This window comes from Aphanomyces invadans (assembly GCF_000520115.1).
Source record: "Aphanomyces invadans strain NJM9701 unplaced genomic scaffold supercont1.4, whole genome shotgun sequence".
Lineage (NCBI taxonomy): Eukaryota > Oomycota > Saprolegniomycetes > Saprolegniales > Verrucalvaceae > Aphanomyces > Aphanomyces invadans.
The window spans coordinates 868,271-883,017 of record NW_008580149.1 but is presented as its reverse complement, the minus strand read 5'-3'; the positions used below and the strand labels follow the sequence as shown (position 1 = coordinate 883,017).

At 56.6% G+C, this 14,747-nt stretch overlaps 7 protein-coding genes across 9 annotated transcripts; 3 read left to right on the top strand and 4 right to left on the bottom strand.

Annotated features, from left to right (window-relative positions):
- Positions 1–367: 367 nt before the first annotated feature.
- Positions 368–1,075, top strand: H310_02767 (hypothetical protein). The gene has a single exon (XM_008866393.1). It carries the CDS (start codon positions 437–439, stop codon positions 965–967), a length of 531 nt encoding a protein of 176 aa, XP_008864615.1. The 5' UTR covers positions 368–436; the 3' UTR covers positions 968–1,075.
- Positions 1,076–1,159: 84 nt separating this feature from the next.
- Positions 1,160–2,359, top strand: H310_02766. Of its 2 annotated transcripts, XM_008866391.1 has the most exons (6): positions 1,160–1,559; positions 1,608–1,712; positions 1,771–1,837; positions 1,895–1,926; positions 1,979–2,067; positions 2,111–2,359. In XM_008866391.1, exons 1-6 carry the CDS (start codon positions 1,189–1,191, stop codon positions 2,176–2,178), a joined length of 732 nt encoding a protein of 243 aa, XP_008864613.1. In that variant the 5' UTR covers positions 1,160–1,188; the 3' UTR covers positions 2,179–2,359. The 2 variants fall into 2 exon arrangements, with proteins under 2 accessions (XP_008864613.1, XP_008864614.1); XM_008866392.1 differs by having other exon boundaries at positions 1,895–2,067.
- An 829-nt stretch (positions 2,360–3,188) lies between these two features.
- On the top strand, positions 3,189–3,994 carry H310_02765 (60S ribosomal protein; the record flags this gene model as incomplete). The annotated part of the gene is made up of 3 exons (XM_008866390.1): positions 3,189–3,254; positions 3,308–3,430; positions 3,689–3,994. The coding sequence occupies 3 exons, from the start codon at positions 3,189–3,191 to the stop codon at positions 3,992–3,994; spliced, it is 495 nt and encodes a 164-aa protein (XP_008864612.1).
- A 392-nt stretch (positions 3,995–4,386) lies between these two features.
- Positions 4,387–6,374, bottom strand: H310_02764 (hypothetical protein; the record flags this gene model as incomplete). Its single annotated transcript, XM_008866389.1, has 3 exons — positions 5,991–6,374; positions 5,704–5,883; positions 4,387–5,631 (listed from the first exon to the last, which is right to left on the bottom strand). Exons 1-3 carry the CDS (start codon positions 6,231–6,233, stop codon positions 4,387–4,389), a joined length of 1,668 nt encoding a protein of 555 aa, XP_008864611.1. The 5' UTR covers positions 6,234–6,374.
- Positions 6,375–7,082: 708 nt separating this feature from the next.
- Positions 7,083–11,220, bottom strand: H310_02763. 2 transcript variants are annotated; one of them, XM_008866387.1, is made up of 9 exons: positions 10,751–11,220; positions 10,610–10,703; positions 8,770–10,552; positions 8,536–8,723; positions 8,105–8,487; positions 7,814–8,057; positions 7,633–7,764; positions 7,453–7,584; positions 7,083–7,407 (listed from the first exon to the last, which is right to left on the bottom strand). In XM_008866387.1, exons 1-9 carry the CDS (start codon positions 11,188–11,190, stop codon positions 7,270–7,272), a joined length of 3,534 nt encoding a protein of 1,177 aa, XP_008864609.1. In that variant the 5' UTR covers positions 11,191–11,220; the 3' UTR covers positions 7,083–7,269. The 2 variants fall into 2 exon arrangements, with proteins under 2 accessions (XP_008864609.1, XP_008864610.1); XM_008866388.1 differs by lacking the exons at positions 7,083–7,407; positions 7,453–7,584 and having other exon boundaries at positions 7,586–7,764.
- Positions 11,221–11,544: 324 nt separating this feature from the next.
- Positions 11,545–12,415, bottom strand: H310_02762 (hypothetical protein). The gene has a single exon (XM_008866386.1). It carries the CDS (start codon positions 12,407–12,409, stop codon positions 11,633–11,635), a length of 777 nt encoding a protein of 258 aa, XP_008864608.1. The 5' UTR covers positions 12,410–12,415; the 3' UTR covers positions 11,545–11,632.
- Positions 12,416–12,526: 111 nt separating this feature from the next.
- Positions 12,527–14,641, bottom strand: H310_02761 (hypothetical protein). Its single transcript, XM_008866385.1, has 9 exons — positions 14,063–14,641; positions 13,920–14,010; positions 13,747–13,863; positions 13,638–13,698; positions 13,130–13,581; positions 12,984–13,075; positions 12,822–12,927; positions 12,687–12,758; positions 12,527–12,639 (listed from the first exon to the last, which is right to left on the bottom strand). The coding sequence occupies exons 1-9, from the start codon at positions 14,605–14,607 to the stop codon at positions 12,571–12,573; spliced, it is 1,605 nt and encodes a 534-aa protein (XP_008864607.1). The 5' UTR covers positions 14,608–14,641; the 3' UTR covers positions 12,527–12,570.
- Positions 14,642–14,747: the final 106 nt, after the last annotated feature.

The following is a 14,747-nucleotide window of genomic DNA, read 5'->3' as shown; positions in this document are numbered from 1 at the left end:
TCGTTTCCTATGTCAATAAAGACATAGATGCAGCAGCTCGTGACGTTTCTCGAGTCCGCATCATGTCCGTCGTCCTGTCGCCTACGTCCCCATCGTCTGCATCATCGCTCTCGGTCGTGGAATTGTCAAAATCGACTGAATTTTAAAGTATTCATTTCCACAGGTTCTCTCCAGGCACGTCGATTTTGATTGGCCAAACATCCAGTGTGGCGACCCTGCAAGCCTACATAATCGAATAAAACTTTGGAATATTAATATGGATGCTCGTCAAATGCACGTCAATTCTAGCTTGATTTTTATAAGCAATGCGGAGGTTGGGAATTAAAGTGCTGCAACGTATATTAAAATCCCCCCATTATTCCTACCCGCACCAACAACAAACGTCATCTTGATTGCCGCCACCTCCGCCGCGTCCGTGAGTCCACTTCAGTTTATCATGTACCGAGACGGCTACCTCATCCTCATCGAGCATAATCCGCGCTCGGGCAATGTCAAGCCTGCCATGGTGTTCTGCGTGTTCAGCGACGGTGTGCTCAAGTTTTTCTCCGAGAAAGGTGGGATTATGCTCGGCAGCTTGTCGCTTCCCGGGCGCATTACGAAAGTCAAGGCCGAATGCGAAGTCCCGACGTTGCTTCCCCATCGCTTCACTGTGTCCTCTACCGAAGTCACGCGGATTGAAGGCCGACGCATAAAACTTGGCGAGACCCGAGTGCTGGAGTTCAGCGCCCCCACCCACGACTTGATGAAGGAATGGGCCAACTCGATGCATCTGTGGCGACGCATGAACTGGAAAGACAACGTGACGTTTTTCGAGACGTACGAGCGCATTGAACACATCGAGGAACGCGCTTTGTTAAGGTCCTTCCTCAAGACGTCGCCCGACAAAGACCGGTGGTACCTCCACCCACGGTCGATCTCCCCCATGATCAAGGCGCTGTGGGATAAGCGGAAGAGCCAAATTGCGTGAGCTACACCTCCATCTCGCGCTCGATAGTTCAATAGGTATATATATATAATGTCAGGTACCCTCGGGCACTTGCATCTCGCCGGCGTGGCACCCGCGCGCAGATTTGCACACACCCCAAAAATAACTCGCCAGAAGTGACAAATTTAATTAAAATGTAGGATTCACATATGGTGTAATATACAATAAAAAAGTGTCGACGTCAACTGTTCAGCGACCGCAGCATGGGTGACGCCGGTGGAGGACGGACGGCGGATTCGCTCGTCAAGATCGTGGGGTACACGAGCTCGACGTACAAGGCAGACAAAGTGTCCAAGTCCATCGGGTACGGCTTTGCGTTCCTCGCGAGAGTTATCGAGCTGTATGCGAAGAAGCCGACACGGCACTCGCAGGGGTTGAGCGCCGTGGCCGGTCAAATTGCGTATGCACGCTATGTCACCCGTTTCACCGGAATATTTGAGTGCCTGGAAGCTCTCAAGAATGGGTCGTGGGTCGGCGCAGACGACAACGACCACCTCAAACGGGTCGTGACCCTGCAAGTGTACTCCATGCTGTTGTACTATCCACTCGAACACGCGTCGTTTGTCGGTTTTGTGTACGTCGTCGACGCATTCTCCGTCACCGGTGTCACATTCTCCCGTAGCGCGCCAAAGTGGTTTCCCTCCCTCGATGCATCCAAGTGCTCCCGGCAATCGTGCATGGCATGGGGGGCGTACGTGGCATTGGACCTGTACGTGAATCACGCTCGGTACGTGTCTCCGTTACCGTTGTTCCACGTGAGAGACAGCTGTGTCGTGTGTGGGTAGGTTGTCGATCTTGGCTGAGCGGGAGCGACAGCTCTTGGACAAGAAGTCGGACGTTCCTGACGTCGAGGTACGTCTTTGTCCCCCCTGCTGTGCCATGGATTCCACATCGCTCATGGGACGATAGCGCAAGGCGAAACTCGCCATCATTGAGCAAACGTGCGCGACGAGGATGTCTCTCAACGAATCGGTGTTCTCACACAACGTATAGGCGATGGAACATTCGGGTCAACCAGTTTCGAAACATGCTCTTCCTCCCGCTCTGCATACACTGGTCCACGGAGAAAGGAATCATGCCTGGTACTGGCATCCCGCGCATGTGCTACGCTCACCGTCTGTGTAGAGGTGCTGACGCAGTTCCTTGCGTTTGCAGAGGCTGTCGTTGGGACCTGGCAGACGTGGCCGCAATAAACCGCGATGCCATCACTCCGCGATCCTCTCTGGGTTGCTCTGACTCCGCGACCGTCCTTGGGGATTTCATCACAGGCGGCGGCGCCTCTGACGATAGTGATGGAGTGGAATGGTCCTTAAGTGTTTTGATTGGCTCGTAAGAGTAAAAACCTTCATTTTTGACTAATCAGCGGTGACTTCACCTTTTTGCATGACCCACAGCCATGAAAGGCTAGTGTCGAGGTCGCGAGAGACAAGTGGACAGACCAGCACGCGGCGATGGGCGAGCCTAAACTCATCGCGGAATGGCCATCAACCTGGGTTGCCTCCGACGCATGGGTGGGAACCAAAGCCTGCAAGAGCAAGCGAGTGGGAGTCCTTCCCTGGAATGAAAAGGCACCGTCGAAAGTTGTCTTCCTCGTGTCATGTAGCGGTGGTCGGCGTCGAAAAGTGCTTTACAACCCACGAGGAACGGTGATGGAAAGCCGAGGTCGTTGCCCACACGTGCGATTACCACTGTCGCACCCCCCGGCGAATTGGGATATCGACCCGAAACGAACCACCGCCCGAACAACCGCAGGTCAAGGTATTCCTAGTCGTCCGAGCGCCATGCTCCCACGAGTGTTGTTTTCGCATGCGACTGCAATCCAATCCATCGAGCAGCCATCTACTATCACCGCCTCGTCCATGTCTCTGCGCAGCATTCGCATGCACCATTCGCACAGAACATAGCACGCACACCATGGTGCTGCCGCCCACGTCCATGCCATCCCTTCGGCGCTCGCTCTCAACACAGCGCCTGCCCTGTCATGGTGTGGCTAGATAGCGCGCGCTCTTATCCAATGCATAGTTGCCCACGTCTGCCTGAATGACGCCGCAACCCTCTTGACGCTTCATCTTCTATGGAACATGCTGCCCCTCCGCCGTGTAATAATATATGCAGACCTATCCGGAAAGCCTGCTCCATGCCGGATAACATGGCAACCCTCGTCTGTGATTGGCTCCTTGGCCTGACAGGTTGGTTGGTGCAAATGGGCGTCGGCGAATTCCACTGGCACGAGGGCGATCACAAGATCATTTTACTCTTTCCAACCAAAGTACGTCCGTGCGCGGCGGCGATCGCGGATGGCTCACGTGCAATGTAGTGAAGTTCAACTCGACTGTGTCTTCTTCCCGCCGAAAGTGCCGCAAGGCCCACTTCGGTGCCCACTCGACCCAACGCCGCGTCTTGATGAGCGCGTCCTTGTCCAAGGACTTGCAGCAAAAGTACAACGTAAGTGAAAGTGTCGAACGAGAGAACGCGCTCTCGATACACTTTTTCAGCGCATAAGTCCATGTCGGACACCGTCTCGGCGGTGTCTGGCACTTCATGGCGGCGACTTGAACAAATTGTAAGTGTCGCGACGGTGTGTGTGTCCCCCCGTGGGATCTGTCGTCCCGACTACCTCGTCCTTCCGTGACCCACGTTTCGACGGGGAACGGAAGAGAGAAAGAGCCGTCCTGGTGTTCGCCCGCCTCATGTCGTGTCTAGGTGCGCTCCATCCCCATCCGCAAGGACGATGAAGTGCTCATTGTCCGTGGCTCGAACAAGGGCAAGGAAGGCCGCGTGACTCAAGTCTACCGCAAGAAGTTCGTCATCCATGTCGAGCGTGTGGTCAAGGAAAAGGTCAACGGCGCCGCCGTCAACACCGGCATCCACCCTTCCAAGGTCGTCATCACCAAGCTTAAGCTCGACAAGGACCGCAAGAAGATCCTGGAGCGCAAGAACCGTGCCGTCGGCGACAAGAACAAGGGCAAGTTTACCGAAGCCGACGTCGCCATGGCCAACGTCGACTAAGCGTGTCCGCCCTCTATCGTCCGTGGAAAGAGTAAACTGGTTCAAGGCTGGCGGGGTGTACGTGAAGCTCTTTTAACTTTCATAACGACTACGCCAGCCTCGTTCGTTCCACGTCTTGCAAATCTGTCGTCCTCCATTGCTCTTTGCCTCTGAGCTGCTACCGCCTCGAGTCATCGCGCACGTGCCAAAACGCAGGTGCATTGCTGCTGCGCCCGTTCTTAGCCCACGGACCAGCTCACTCTGTCCGCGCATGTTGGTTGTGTGGCCATTCCTTCATGCGACGACTCACTTGCTGGGACGACGCTAGCTATCACGTGCAAATATGTCCACATCCAAGTGCAGTTGCGCGGCGAACAAACGTGTAGGCTCTCGGGACGTGGACCGAGCCACTGCTACGCGTCGTCAATGCATGCAGCACCGCGTTGGGACGTAGCGATCATGGCAAGTTGCTCGTTGGCGAGGTGGCCATCCCGTTCGGTCCATCGAAGGTCGACTTGGACAGAGCCCACGACGCCGCCAGTCCGGGAATGCGCAAGCTGGACGGTCGTAGAAACAGGCCGGACCTTCGCCTCGGGCATCGTGACCTCGCCCGACCCGACCAACGTCGGCCTCGTATCGCCTGCATCATGAGGCATCTTGTGCAGCTCGACGGCGATGGTGGCGGCGTCTGGAACATGATCGTACGTCACTTCGAAAGAGATATCTTGGTCAAACACTGGCGACAGCTGCGACTCGTAGGAACTGCAGTCGACCGCGAGAAAGTAGACTGTCGTCGATGCCACCGACGGCGATGGGTCGTGTCGGCGCACGACCACGTCGTGGAAGAGGATCCGCAGTTCGAGCACCTTGCCTTGCCCATTGCCCCGCATGTCTTTCGTCGTGGCTTGCGCTCGAACCTGACGTTGTTGTTCGTGCAATGTCCGAGTGCGCTGGCTAGCTTGGCATGGTGCTGTTCTCGCCTGGTGGTTGTCAGATCCGGCGCTCCGGTGCAGCTTGTTCACCGTGTGTGCTTTCCAGAACGCAACCTCCAACGCGTGCTGCGCTCGCATCCGCTCGAGTTCTTGGACCAAGTCGTCGTTCAAGGCTTTCAGCACGGCTGCCTTGTGCTCGGTATCGCGGAGCAGCTGCCTCGTCCACTGTGATTTCGCTAAAGTGGTGTGGTAGTGATGGCCAGTGCCTGGAACGGGGGTGTCTGCCTGTGGCATCGACGGGTTGTCCAGGAAGCCTAGAGCAGCCTGCGGATTGGCCCACGTCGATTTCGTCGCAGCAGTCAGCGCCGCCACAAGCACTTCGTTGGTCGGGTCTTGCAACAACTGAACCTGGAGCTTCACAGCTTCATACTGCAGTTGCAACTCGTCTCGATCGAGACGCACATCCGCCTCGGCCTTGTTCAAGGTCTCCACTTGTTGTTGCAGCGTGCGAATCCGCGCTTTTAGGGCAGCATTCTGTCGCTGGACGACCTGATTGCGGTGTGTTTCGTTGTCCAGTTGAGCGGCAAGCACTCTAGCATGGCCTTCGACGTCTGCGAGCTGCACCATGAGCGTTTGGAGCGGCGCGTCACCAAGGAGGGGCCGTGTCGTTAGCGAATCGATGGCCTCGTGAAGGCGCAGGGACTCGTTCCGAAGGGTCAATACATCCTATAATGAGAGTAGCGTCCCATGCACACTCTTGACCCGAACGAACGCATCGAAGGAAGAGGAGGAGCGTACGTGGCGCAGATTGGCAATCGTGGCATCTTTAGACGGCACTTGGCAGGCCACGTGCTCGAGCTGGTCCACTTGCCGCTGCAGCTCGACGTTTTCGTCGAAAAGACACTGCATCTTGGCCACCGACTGCGCTTGAATCGCGACGGTCGTGCGCATTTGGGCCTGCAAGTCGGCATACTTTTGCTATGATGACCGTTCAACCGAGTCAGTTTTCGCATCCTGCCAAAGGGATCTGGCGTCTCCATGGCAGGCTTGTAGTGGCCAGTGCTATCGAGACACAAGGCACTCACTTCTAGCAGCGTCAAGTGCGCCGACGACACTCGGGAGCTCATGGCAATTCCATCGATGTCGCCTTTGTCGTATGGAAGAGCGGGAACCGAGTCTAGTGAAGGCGGCGCTGCCACATTTCCGTCCATCCGATCCAATTGGTCTTGCAGCATCTCGTTCTCCTGACCAAGTCGCGCCAAGTCGACTTCCATCGCGCCAAGCTGGTCTTTCAAGGCCGAAATGAGCCCTGTGGCGGTGGGACCCATGCTCGCGGTTGACGGCGGGAAGGATTCGCACGCTTGAACGGCTGCGTCGACGAATGTAGCTGCGGGTCGAGCATGCTCACGAGCATTGGACCGTTGAGATGCAGGTGTTCTCCGACTACTTGAATATTTGGAATCGTTTGACTATGGTGTAAATGGAGTCAGTCGTCGCGTGACGGTGGTGTCGACTAGCTAAACACACTCGCGCTAGACGCAGCTCGAGCTCTCGGCACTTGGTCGTCAGTGCCTGGTTCTCTCTGTGCAACGTTCGAATGTACTCTAGACCCGAGTGAACTACTGTCCACCGAGAGAGGCAGACATACCATGCTCGGACTTGCCATCGACAACCTCCAGCGACAAACTAGATCGGATCCGTGTGCCTTGTCTGAAGTAAAACGTGCACTATGAGCGTTCTCGCATCGCTCGTAGGTCCCTACTGTTTGAACTCTTCCTGAAGTACTCCGTGCTTCGTCTTCAACTCCGCATGTGCATCCCGCAGCCGCTCGTACTTGTCACGCCAATCCGAGCCGCTGTCGTCGCCACCGCGTGTCATTTTCGATCTTTTCACCCAAAGGCTCCACTTTTATCCGGATCACCATGTCTCTCATTGCGATTGGCTAACTTGTTCTCATCATCCGGATTTCCTGAACATGCGCGGTGCGGCGGCTGGATTCATTCGCGGCCGCTTGCCATGGCAGTCGCAAGTGATGCCGCGACCGAGACACGGTAGCTACCAGTGGCATGGCCACTCTACAGGAAAGCTTGGGTAAGGGTTGCGCACCCGACGCACGCAACTCCGCAGAGAATGCACGACGTGCCGAGATGCTAACACGCTGTTTCGCCGTTTGTGCGCGCGAATGGACGTAAATGCACAATTACTCCCGTGGCATTTGCGTCAAAGCGCTTAGGGATCGATTCCTTCGTCACACGTGGTGGCATTGACAACGTGTGTGCAGGACCGTCATCAACGTTGTGGCACAACACAGCCTCCATCCAATGCGTCCCCACCAGTCACAGCTCGCATGAATACCTGCCACGACTAGAGCTGATACCACTTCTTCTTGGCTTCCTTTTCGTTGAACGCTTTCATCGTGTTGTAGAATTCGTCGGCGCGGGTTTTCAACCGCTCCGTCTTTTCTTCGAGGCCCGAGAGCTTTTCCCCTCGCAGTTGCAAGTTCTATGCCGCGTCGGGAGGCACGCATGAAGTGATGGCTGGCGGTACCTGCGACGCTTGTTGGAGGGCATCCATGGTGCCGCGGAGGTTGGATTGCGTCGTCGCGGCCGGTGGTAGTTGGTGGCGGTCGCCGACGAGTTGCTTGCGCTGGTCTTGGTAGAAGGATGGCACGACAAACACCTGCGTACACGTCGCTCAGCAATCGTCCACATGGCGCGAGTGCTCGACCGTGTTCAGGTCGACCTCCTTCGCAGCAAACAGCTTCAAGAAGCCAGACCCTTTCTTCTCCACCACACGTTCGTTTCGTTCGTTCCCTTGGAGCGGGATCTGCGGCGCCACAACCTGCGTGTTGGTCGAGGCCTGCCATGAAACCCAAACGTCAGTCGCATGCAAGCAATCGATGACGCACCCACTGCAGCATCGTGACGTCGGCTAGCATGTCTGGGTGGAAGATCGAGTACTCGGCAACGTCGCCAAAGTCCGTGCCGAGAACGATTGTCCCGGACGCATTGATGTGGACATGCGTGTGGTCAAAAGCATACCCCGCCAGTACATCGGATGGACACGAAGCGCTCCAAATCCAGACCAAACTTGGCAGCGCCAGCACGTACACGCACCCGGTTTGGTCGAGCGCCACGAGCGCGTGCTCCATCCTACAAGCACGGCGCATGCAGCCATCGCCTACAACACAAACACCTACCGTCCTTCGACAGGGATCGCAGTGATTGCCATGGTCGCGACGGCGGCCCGCAACTCGACGGCAGCATCAACGCGAACCACCACTTCGTTCTTGGCTGCATCGTCTGGGTCGGTCGGCATGCATGCCGGCGGCACTGGAGCGTGATACACCTGGATCGACCGGCCCCGCGCACAGACAAGGTACGGCGACCGCGTTTCCGCCGGGTCGACGGGCAGGTGGTACGTGAGCTGCTTCGCCACGCTGGCCAACGACCCGACGACAGCCACAACGTCCGCTTTTTTCAGCCGACCGACATCGACGCCGTTGATTCGGACGAGGGTGCTTCCCGGCACGATGCCCATCCCTTGCTGCAGCTGGGCATTCGCGTTGTCCTCGACAAACTCCTGGCCATCCACTCGACGTCAACGTACGATTCGCTTCGACTCACGTACCTTCAACACAGCGCGGTCGGCGACATCGTCGACGAGGAAGATGCCCAACGGGCCGGCGTCGACGCACACCGTGATGCACCTAGACTCGTCGTACGGGATGGACGGCGACGGAAATGCACCGACGAGGTTGTCGACAAGCGCCTGGGTCGCAGCGTCTACAGACAACGACGGCGCGGCGCTCGAATCGCCTAGAGTCAACCAGCTATATCCAGCACCGTGTCATTGGCGCCGTACCTCCACCCGCATGCAGACTGGACTCGGTCAGCGCTTCCACAGACACGTCTCCGCGCCCGGTTTCGTCCATCAAGAGCATCGACGACACTCCCCCGGAGCCGTTGGCCGATTCGTCCGTCCTGCACGTGAGCAGCAGCGCCGCGGTCGGTACGTCGTACACTTGGACGCGGCCATTGCCGCGCCCGACAAAGAGCGACGATCCATGGAGCAAGAGCGAATCCACCGACCCAGGATTCGACTCGTCGTCGAGCGCCAGGTCGAAAATGACCAACTTGTACGTCTGCGACGCGACGTGGACGATCGAGACAACGCCGCAAGCATCGCTGAGCGCGACATCCATGCACGTACGAGTCATGGCGATGCGCTCGATCGCGCTGGAATGCACATGCAGCGAAAAGACAAAGGTAAAGCCCGCGCCACTCGTGTACGTGAAGAACGCAACGTTGCCGGTCAATGTCCCGACCACCAAGAGCCGACTCGTCGGTGAAAACGACACTTGCGAAATCGAGTCCTGCAGCACAGACTTTACATGCAGCACGTGGAGCAGGTTGAGCTGGCCGCGACTGGCGCCATGGGCCGGCGGCAGCGATTCCCAAATTTTCACACGGCTGTCGGCATGCGCCGTCACGATCCAGCACGCTCGTTTTGTGTGGCGTTCTTTGATGCTGTCTGTCGCGCTGTCGTCATCGACGTCCGTGCTCGACGACAAGAGCAGTCGAGGCAGCGATGGGTACTCGATGGTCGTGGCGCCGCCCGTCAACGGTTTTGTCCAAGTGGCGACGGGAATGCCCGCGCGTCCTTCTTCAGACGAACTACTCGCTTGCTCGTCATCGTGCAGGATCGGTTGCGACGAAAACAGATCGTCGCGGAATGCCCCGTTGTCCGCCGTGCGCAGGTCCAGCACGTGCATGGCGAGAACGTCGCAACTTTGAAGGTGATGGGAGGTCGGCGAGATCGGGGACGACACTGGCGGCGACGGTATCCAGATCCATTCTTCTTTCGGCGTGTGGGGCTGGGCCAACAAACACGGGAGCATGTGCATGGCCAAGGACGGCTTGACACCGTCGAGGGGGTTGCCCGCCAGCACAATCGCCGTGAACGGCGCGCTCGACGACGCGGCTGGAACGACGGCCGACGCGATCGCAAAGTCCATGGCGGACGAGTTGTTTTGCGTGGGGAGCACCGTCGTTTGCCACGGAAACGAGCCATGCTTCGATGGGGTCGAGAGCTCCGACAGCGCCTCCTTTGGGCCTTTTTGCGCATCCCGTGCTGGATACGAGATCGTGAGACTGTTCCAGGACGACACGATCAACGCGCCTGGCGACGCCGCGTGGGTCGTGAGCCAGAAAATGCGCTGGTGCACAACACTCGCGTTGGAAAGAGACTGCGCGACGCGACTAGAGGCCGCGGAGGCATGCCCAGGTGGAAGGAATGTGTCGACCGTGTACACAGCTTGCTGTTGCTTGTCCGAGCGAGACACACCGATCGCCCCGGACGCAAAGATCGCGGCAAAGCGCTTTCCACTAGCATGCCATGCCAAACTTCGCACGGGACTCGGATTCAAACTCGACTGTGTTTTCAACAGCACGCGCTGCTTGGCAACGTCCCACACATACACGACATCGGAAGCTTCATATGCCAACAGCAATTGGTTCGGATCGGTGGGACTGCACGCCATGGCGCTGACAAAGATAGCGTCCGCTTGGTCCTTGGAACCGGCGACGCCGACATCCCCCGGGTAGATGGCGTAGGACGCGAAATGGCAGGTGGTTTCGTGCACGACCTTGCACAACACAACAAGGCATGGGGCTCAGGGACATGGAACGGGTGGCAGCCATACCTGGACGGATCCGTCGTCCAGCGCAAGGTAGAAAAATGGTGTGTCTTTGTGGTGGCGAATGGTTTCCACTGCTGTGATGCGACTTGTCGTCCAGCTTGGACAAGAGTGTGAGGGAGATGGATGGAAAAACCATCGATTTACCTCGATGGTAGCGCTGCAACCACGACATCCTTGCATTGCTGCAGCAGCGCGAGGTCGATGACTTGGACGGCGCTGTCGGACATGACGAGCACGACCTTGCCACTGCTGGTGTAGTCGAGAAACGTCGCGGTTGCACCGGCGCTGAACGACGAGACTCCTGTGCTACGCCCTTGGTCTTCGCGACATGGAACGTATATTTCCAGGCCGTCGTGTCCGTACACTTTCAATTGTTGGTACCCCGTCGCGACTACGAGAAGGCCCAACATTGGCACGTAGCAAATTCGACTCGGTTGACTTGGTAAGCCGTGGTGGCCGATCAGACGCAAGTCGAACATGCCCGACACGAGCTTGGATGGGCATGCATCGCCGCTCCCTCCAGGCACTAGAATCCCTCCTTTTTCACCCTTCTTCTTGCGCGGCGACCCTGCTTGATTCCCCATGAATTCCGCGCCGTTTCTTGCGCGACAAGGGAAAAATACCGAACTCGATTGGATACAGTCCGGAAAATCGAGTTTATCCGGATGACGAGTTCCTGTTCGGCAAATCCACCATGTGCATCGATGCTCATGACGCCCGAACGAGACGAATGCCGCCAAAACATGTGCAACTACCGCCTCAAACTTCGAGTGCACAATGGCATAGCCCATGGTTCATGTCAAGGCATTCGTCCCAAAACGTTGTGGGGGGCATTTCTGTATCTCTCACGTACGAACGATTTTCTAACGTTTGTATTTTTTGGAGCGAAGAATCATAAGCAATTTAAAAATCGAGCTGTCACGTCCTGTATACAAAGATCCAGTTTACCGTGGTCAATTTTTTTAAATTGAGATCGAAATGACCCGAAACTCCGTCGAGCGGTCCATCGACGATGTGCCCAGAAGACTAGCTGGAGGCAACAACCTTGCCCACGACTCGATACTTGGACTGGAACTTTGCTTCCCAGTCAGCCAGGGTCTTGATCTGCGTCTCCGTCAACCCTTCTTCGGTTGGGTGATCAAGATTCTCCTGGTCAAACGACATAAGCGCCAACGCGCGAGTGGCATCGCGACCGGCAAACATTTTGTAGCCTCCGTTGGGTCCGTAGTGCTCCAGGCCACCCAATGTCACGTCGTAAATCACCCCTCGCAGCGCCACGTACACTGGCAACACAGTGTACGCGCTCAGTTCGTCTAGGGTCAGGTCCTTTTGCTGGAGAACGCGTCCCACGATCGGATACGAGTTGTAGTCAGTGAACTTGTCGACCCAGTCCTTGAGGATCTCTTTTTCCATAAAGTTGAGATCGCTGATGTCCGTGTTGTCCAAGTCGGCTGGTTCAAATGACATCTTGGCCAATGCGCGGGCAGCTTCTCGACCTGCAAACAAATGGTAGCCTTCCCCGGGTCCGTAGAAGTCGCGCCTTCGGCTTACATCGTAGACCACGCCTTTGATTGCAATGTAGATGGGCTTGTCACCCTCTCCATTGAACTCCCTGAGCTCGTCCAACGTGAAGTACCGTTGCTGTGGCACTTCAGGCTCGCCAGTGGGCTTCTCTTTGGAAGGCGCCTTCGACACTGGCGCATGTGTAGGTGTTGCCGGCGTGGACAGATATGAATACACAACGTACGCCGCCGCCACGGCCACGGCGGCGACTACGACGTCGTTGCTCAGGCTAAATTCCATCGGCAAAGTTTAATGAGATGGTTCCAGAAGCGCAGACATAAGCCATCCGGAGAATTATCCGGATAAGCGATGATGGCGCCCAAGAATCACGCCTCCCGACGGCATGACGATGGAGGTGCAGGGACGGTCACAGGTAACTCTGTATTGCGAGTAGACCACCGCTAGTAGAACTCGTCCTCGGTGCGATTAAGCTCATCGCGAAAGGCCATGATTTCTGCCACGTGTTTCTCCTGCACGAAGGATGGGACCACCGTGCATCGCATTCTTCTCGGCGTACCTTCATGTGGATGATTTCAGCTACACGCTTGCGGTTGCGCGACCATTCCTCGCCCTTGGTCGTCTTGATGATCTGTGCAACAGTTCAACACATGTGAGGTCATCCTTCCGGCATCGCTCGTCGAGAGCGCCATACATCGTGGATCTTGGCGATGTTCTGTTCACGCATCAAGTCTTCTTGGGCGAGGAGTTTGCCGATATGAATATCATGCGAGCCATTGATTGCGTTGTTGAGTGCGTCCCTACGATGCATGTCCGATCGACGCCACGACAACGATTCGTCCTTCGAGTTACGTACCGATCGTTGAGAATTGCACGACATTCGTCGCTTAAGAAATCGTCGTCTTCACCATCTTCAGTTGCCAAACGCTCGAGCAGGTTGGCCGCAAGCTACGTAATTTCCATCACGCGTCCACCCCTTGGATCGCACGCTTTCCTGTGTACCTGGGTCACGGCGTCGAAAAAGTTGTTTTCGAGCTGCTCGACGTTCCGGAAATGCTCGGTCGCAATGCCTCTCGATTCGTTCCCAACCGCTTCAATGCGTACATCCAGTGTCGAAATCGCTTCGTGCGCAAATTCCACCAAAGTCGATTCGATCCCCATGAGCTCCGTGTTGAGCTCGTGGCACGCGGCTTGAGCTTCCGCCGTGGCGCGGGTGACATCAGCTTCGGTCGTCAACGCCGCCGACTGCTTGAACACGCGCTTCACCACGCGGCGATACTGTTCGCACTGCGCGATGCTCGCCTTCTGCGTCGCCGCCTTCTCTTTGTCGTACTGGACCTTGAACGCCTCGCATTCACGCTGGATGGCTCCATGTTTCTCGAGGAGCACGACCTTGATGTCCTCCGTCGCGGCTTTGACCTTTTCCGTAAAGTCGTCGATCAAGTTGCGCAATCCTGGGGTATGTCTCATCTGAGTCTGATTCGGATTCGGATTCCGGCGTGGGACGGACCTGGCAGGACTTCGATCTTGCTGATCTCAGAGTCCTCTTTGAACATGTCGCTGAGCAACGTCTGGGGCGACCGCCGTGAGTGTCAGTCGGGCACGAGTGATGACGCTACCTCGAGGAGGTTCACGTTGGCCTCCTTGAGCATGACGTTGTACTGTTTGTACTCGAGTTCCCGCGCCAACGCAGCATCTTCAATGGCCTTGACCTCCTTCATCTCCTCGAGTTCGTCCTACATCATGCCAAGTCGACGTGTCCGCGGTGTGGCCCTGTGGGGGGGATTGGCACCTGGTATTGCTCCCTCGCTTGCACGACTTCGGCCATGTCGACCAACGAGTAGTCCAAGTACTTGAGTTTGTCCAAGTGGGCCAAGACGAACCTTCGTCATAACGTGAGGACTGAGGTCGGGCAAGCAGCGACGACGCACGTACGATCGATATTCGGGGTCGGAACACACGGGGTTGCCTTCCAGGTTGAGCACCCGTAGACCGTCCAAGCACTTGAGGTAGAGCAATCCGTCCGTGGTTGCGAGAGAGTTGTTGCCCACGGACAGCACTTGGAGGCTCTTGAGCGTGTCGAGGTTCTCGAGTTTCGAAATGTTGTTGTTGTACAGCGTCAGGTCTTGCAACTTTGTGAGGGTCTCGAGGCCCTTGATCTCGGCAATGTTGTTGAACGACAGGTCGAGCCACGTGAGGCTCGTGAGGTGACTGATGCCTTCGATCTCTTGAATCACGTTGTTGTCGAGCTGAAGCTTGACGAGGTTTTTCAACGTCACCAAGTTGTCGATCTTGAACACGTTCTTGAATGACAACGACAGCACCTTGAGCGCGGCAAAGTCGACGGCGTCCGTGCCGGACGCCATGTCGTTGGTCGCGTTCTCGTTCGCAGGGTCGACAGCGTCCTTCAGTACACACTTTTGAATCATGTCATCGCTGATCACCGACACCTCCGCGTTGCGGATTCCGAGACGGTGCATCGCGCGCGAGATTGGTTTCACCCGTGTAACGCCCACGGCATAAACAATAAGCTTGAAATTTTTTACAAAAAATACCACGAATTCGTCCAAACGATGCGTCGTTGACAACCCACCCACGTTCACGAAAATGTGTCCAAAAA

Coding starts and splice junctions, on each gene's coding strand:
- H310_02767 (XM_008866393.1), top strand. CDS start 437: ATGTACCGAGACGGCTACCTCATCCTCATCGAGCATAATCCGCGCTCG.
- H310_02766 (XM_008866391.1), top strand. CDS start 1,189: ATGGGTGACGCCGGTGGAGGACGGACGGCGGATTCGCTCGTCAAGATC. Junction 1,713..1,770: donor CTGTACGTGAATCACGCTCG/GTACGTGTCTCC, acceptor GTGTGTGGGTAG/GTTGTCGATCTTGGCTGAGC. Junction 1,838..1,894: donor CGGACGTTCCTGACGTCGAG/GTACGTCTTTGT, acceptor ATGGGACGATAG/CGCAAGGCGAAACTCGCCAT.
- H310_02763 (XM_008866387.1), bottom strand. CDS start 11,190: ATGGGGAATCAAGCAGGGTCGCCGCGCAAGAAGAAGGGTGAAAAAGGA. Junction 8,724..8,769: donor CAGTCTGCATGCGGGTGGAG/GTACGGCGCCAA, acceptor GGTTGACTCTAG/GCGATTCGAGCGCCGCGCCG. Junction 8,488..8,535: donor CCGACCGCGCTGTGTTGAAG/GTACGTGAGTCG, acceptor GTGGATGGCCAG/GAGTTTGTCGAGGACAACGC.
- H310_02762 (XM_008866386.1), bottom strand. CDS start 12,409: ATGGAATTTAGCCTGAGCAACGACGTCGTAGTCGCCGCCGTGGCCGTG.
- H310_02761 (XM_008866385.1), bottom strand. CDS start 14,607: ATGCACCGTCTCGGAATCCGCAACGCGGAGGTGTCGGTGATCAGCGAT. Junction 13,076..13,129: donor TTTTCGACGCCGTGACCCAG/GTACACAGGAAA, acceptor GAAATTACGTAG/CTTGCGGCCAACCTGCTCGA. Junction 12,928..12,983: donor CGTGCAATTCTCAACGATCG/GTACGTAACTCG, acceptor CATGCATCGTAG/GGACGCACTCAACAACGCAA.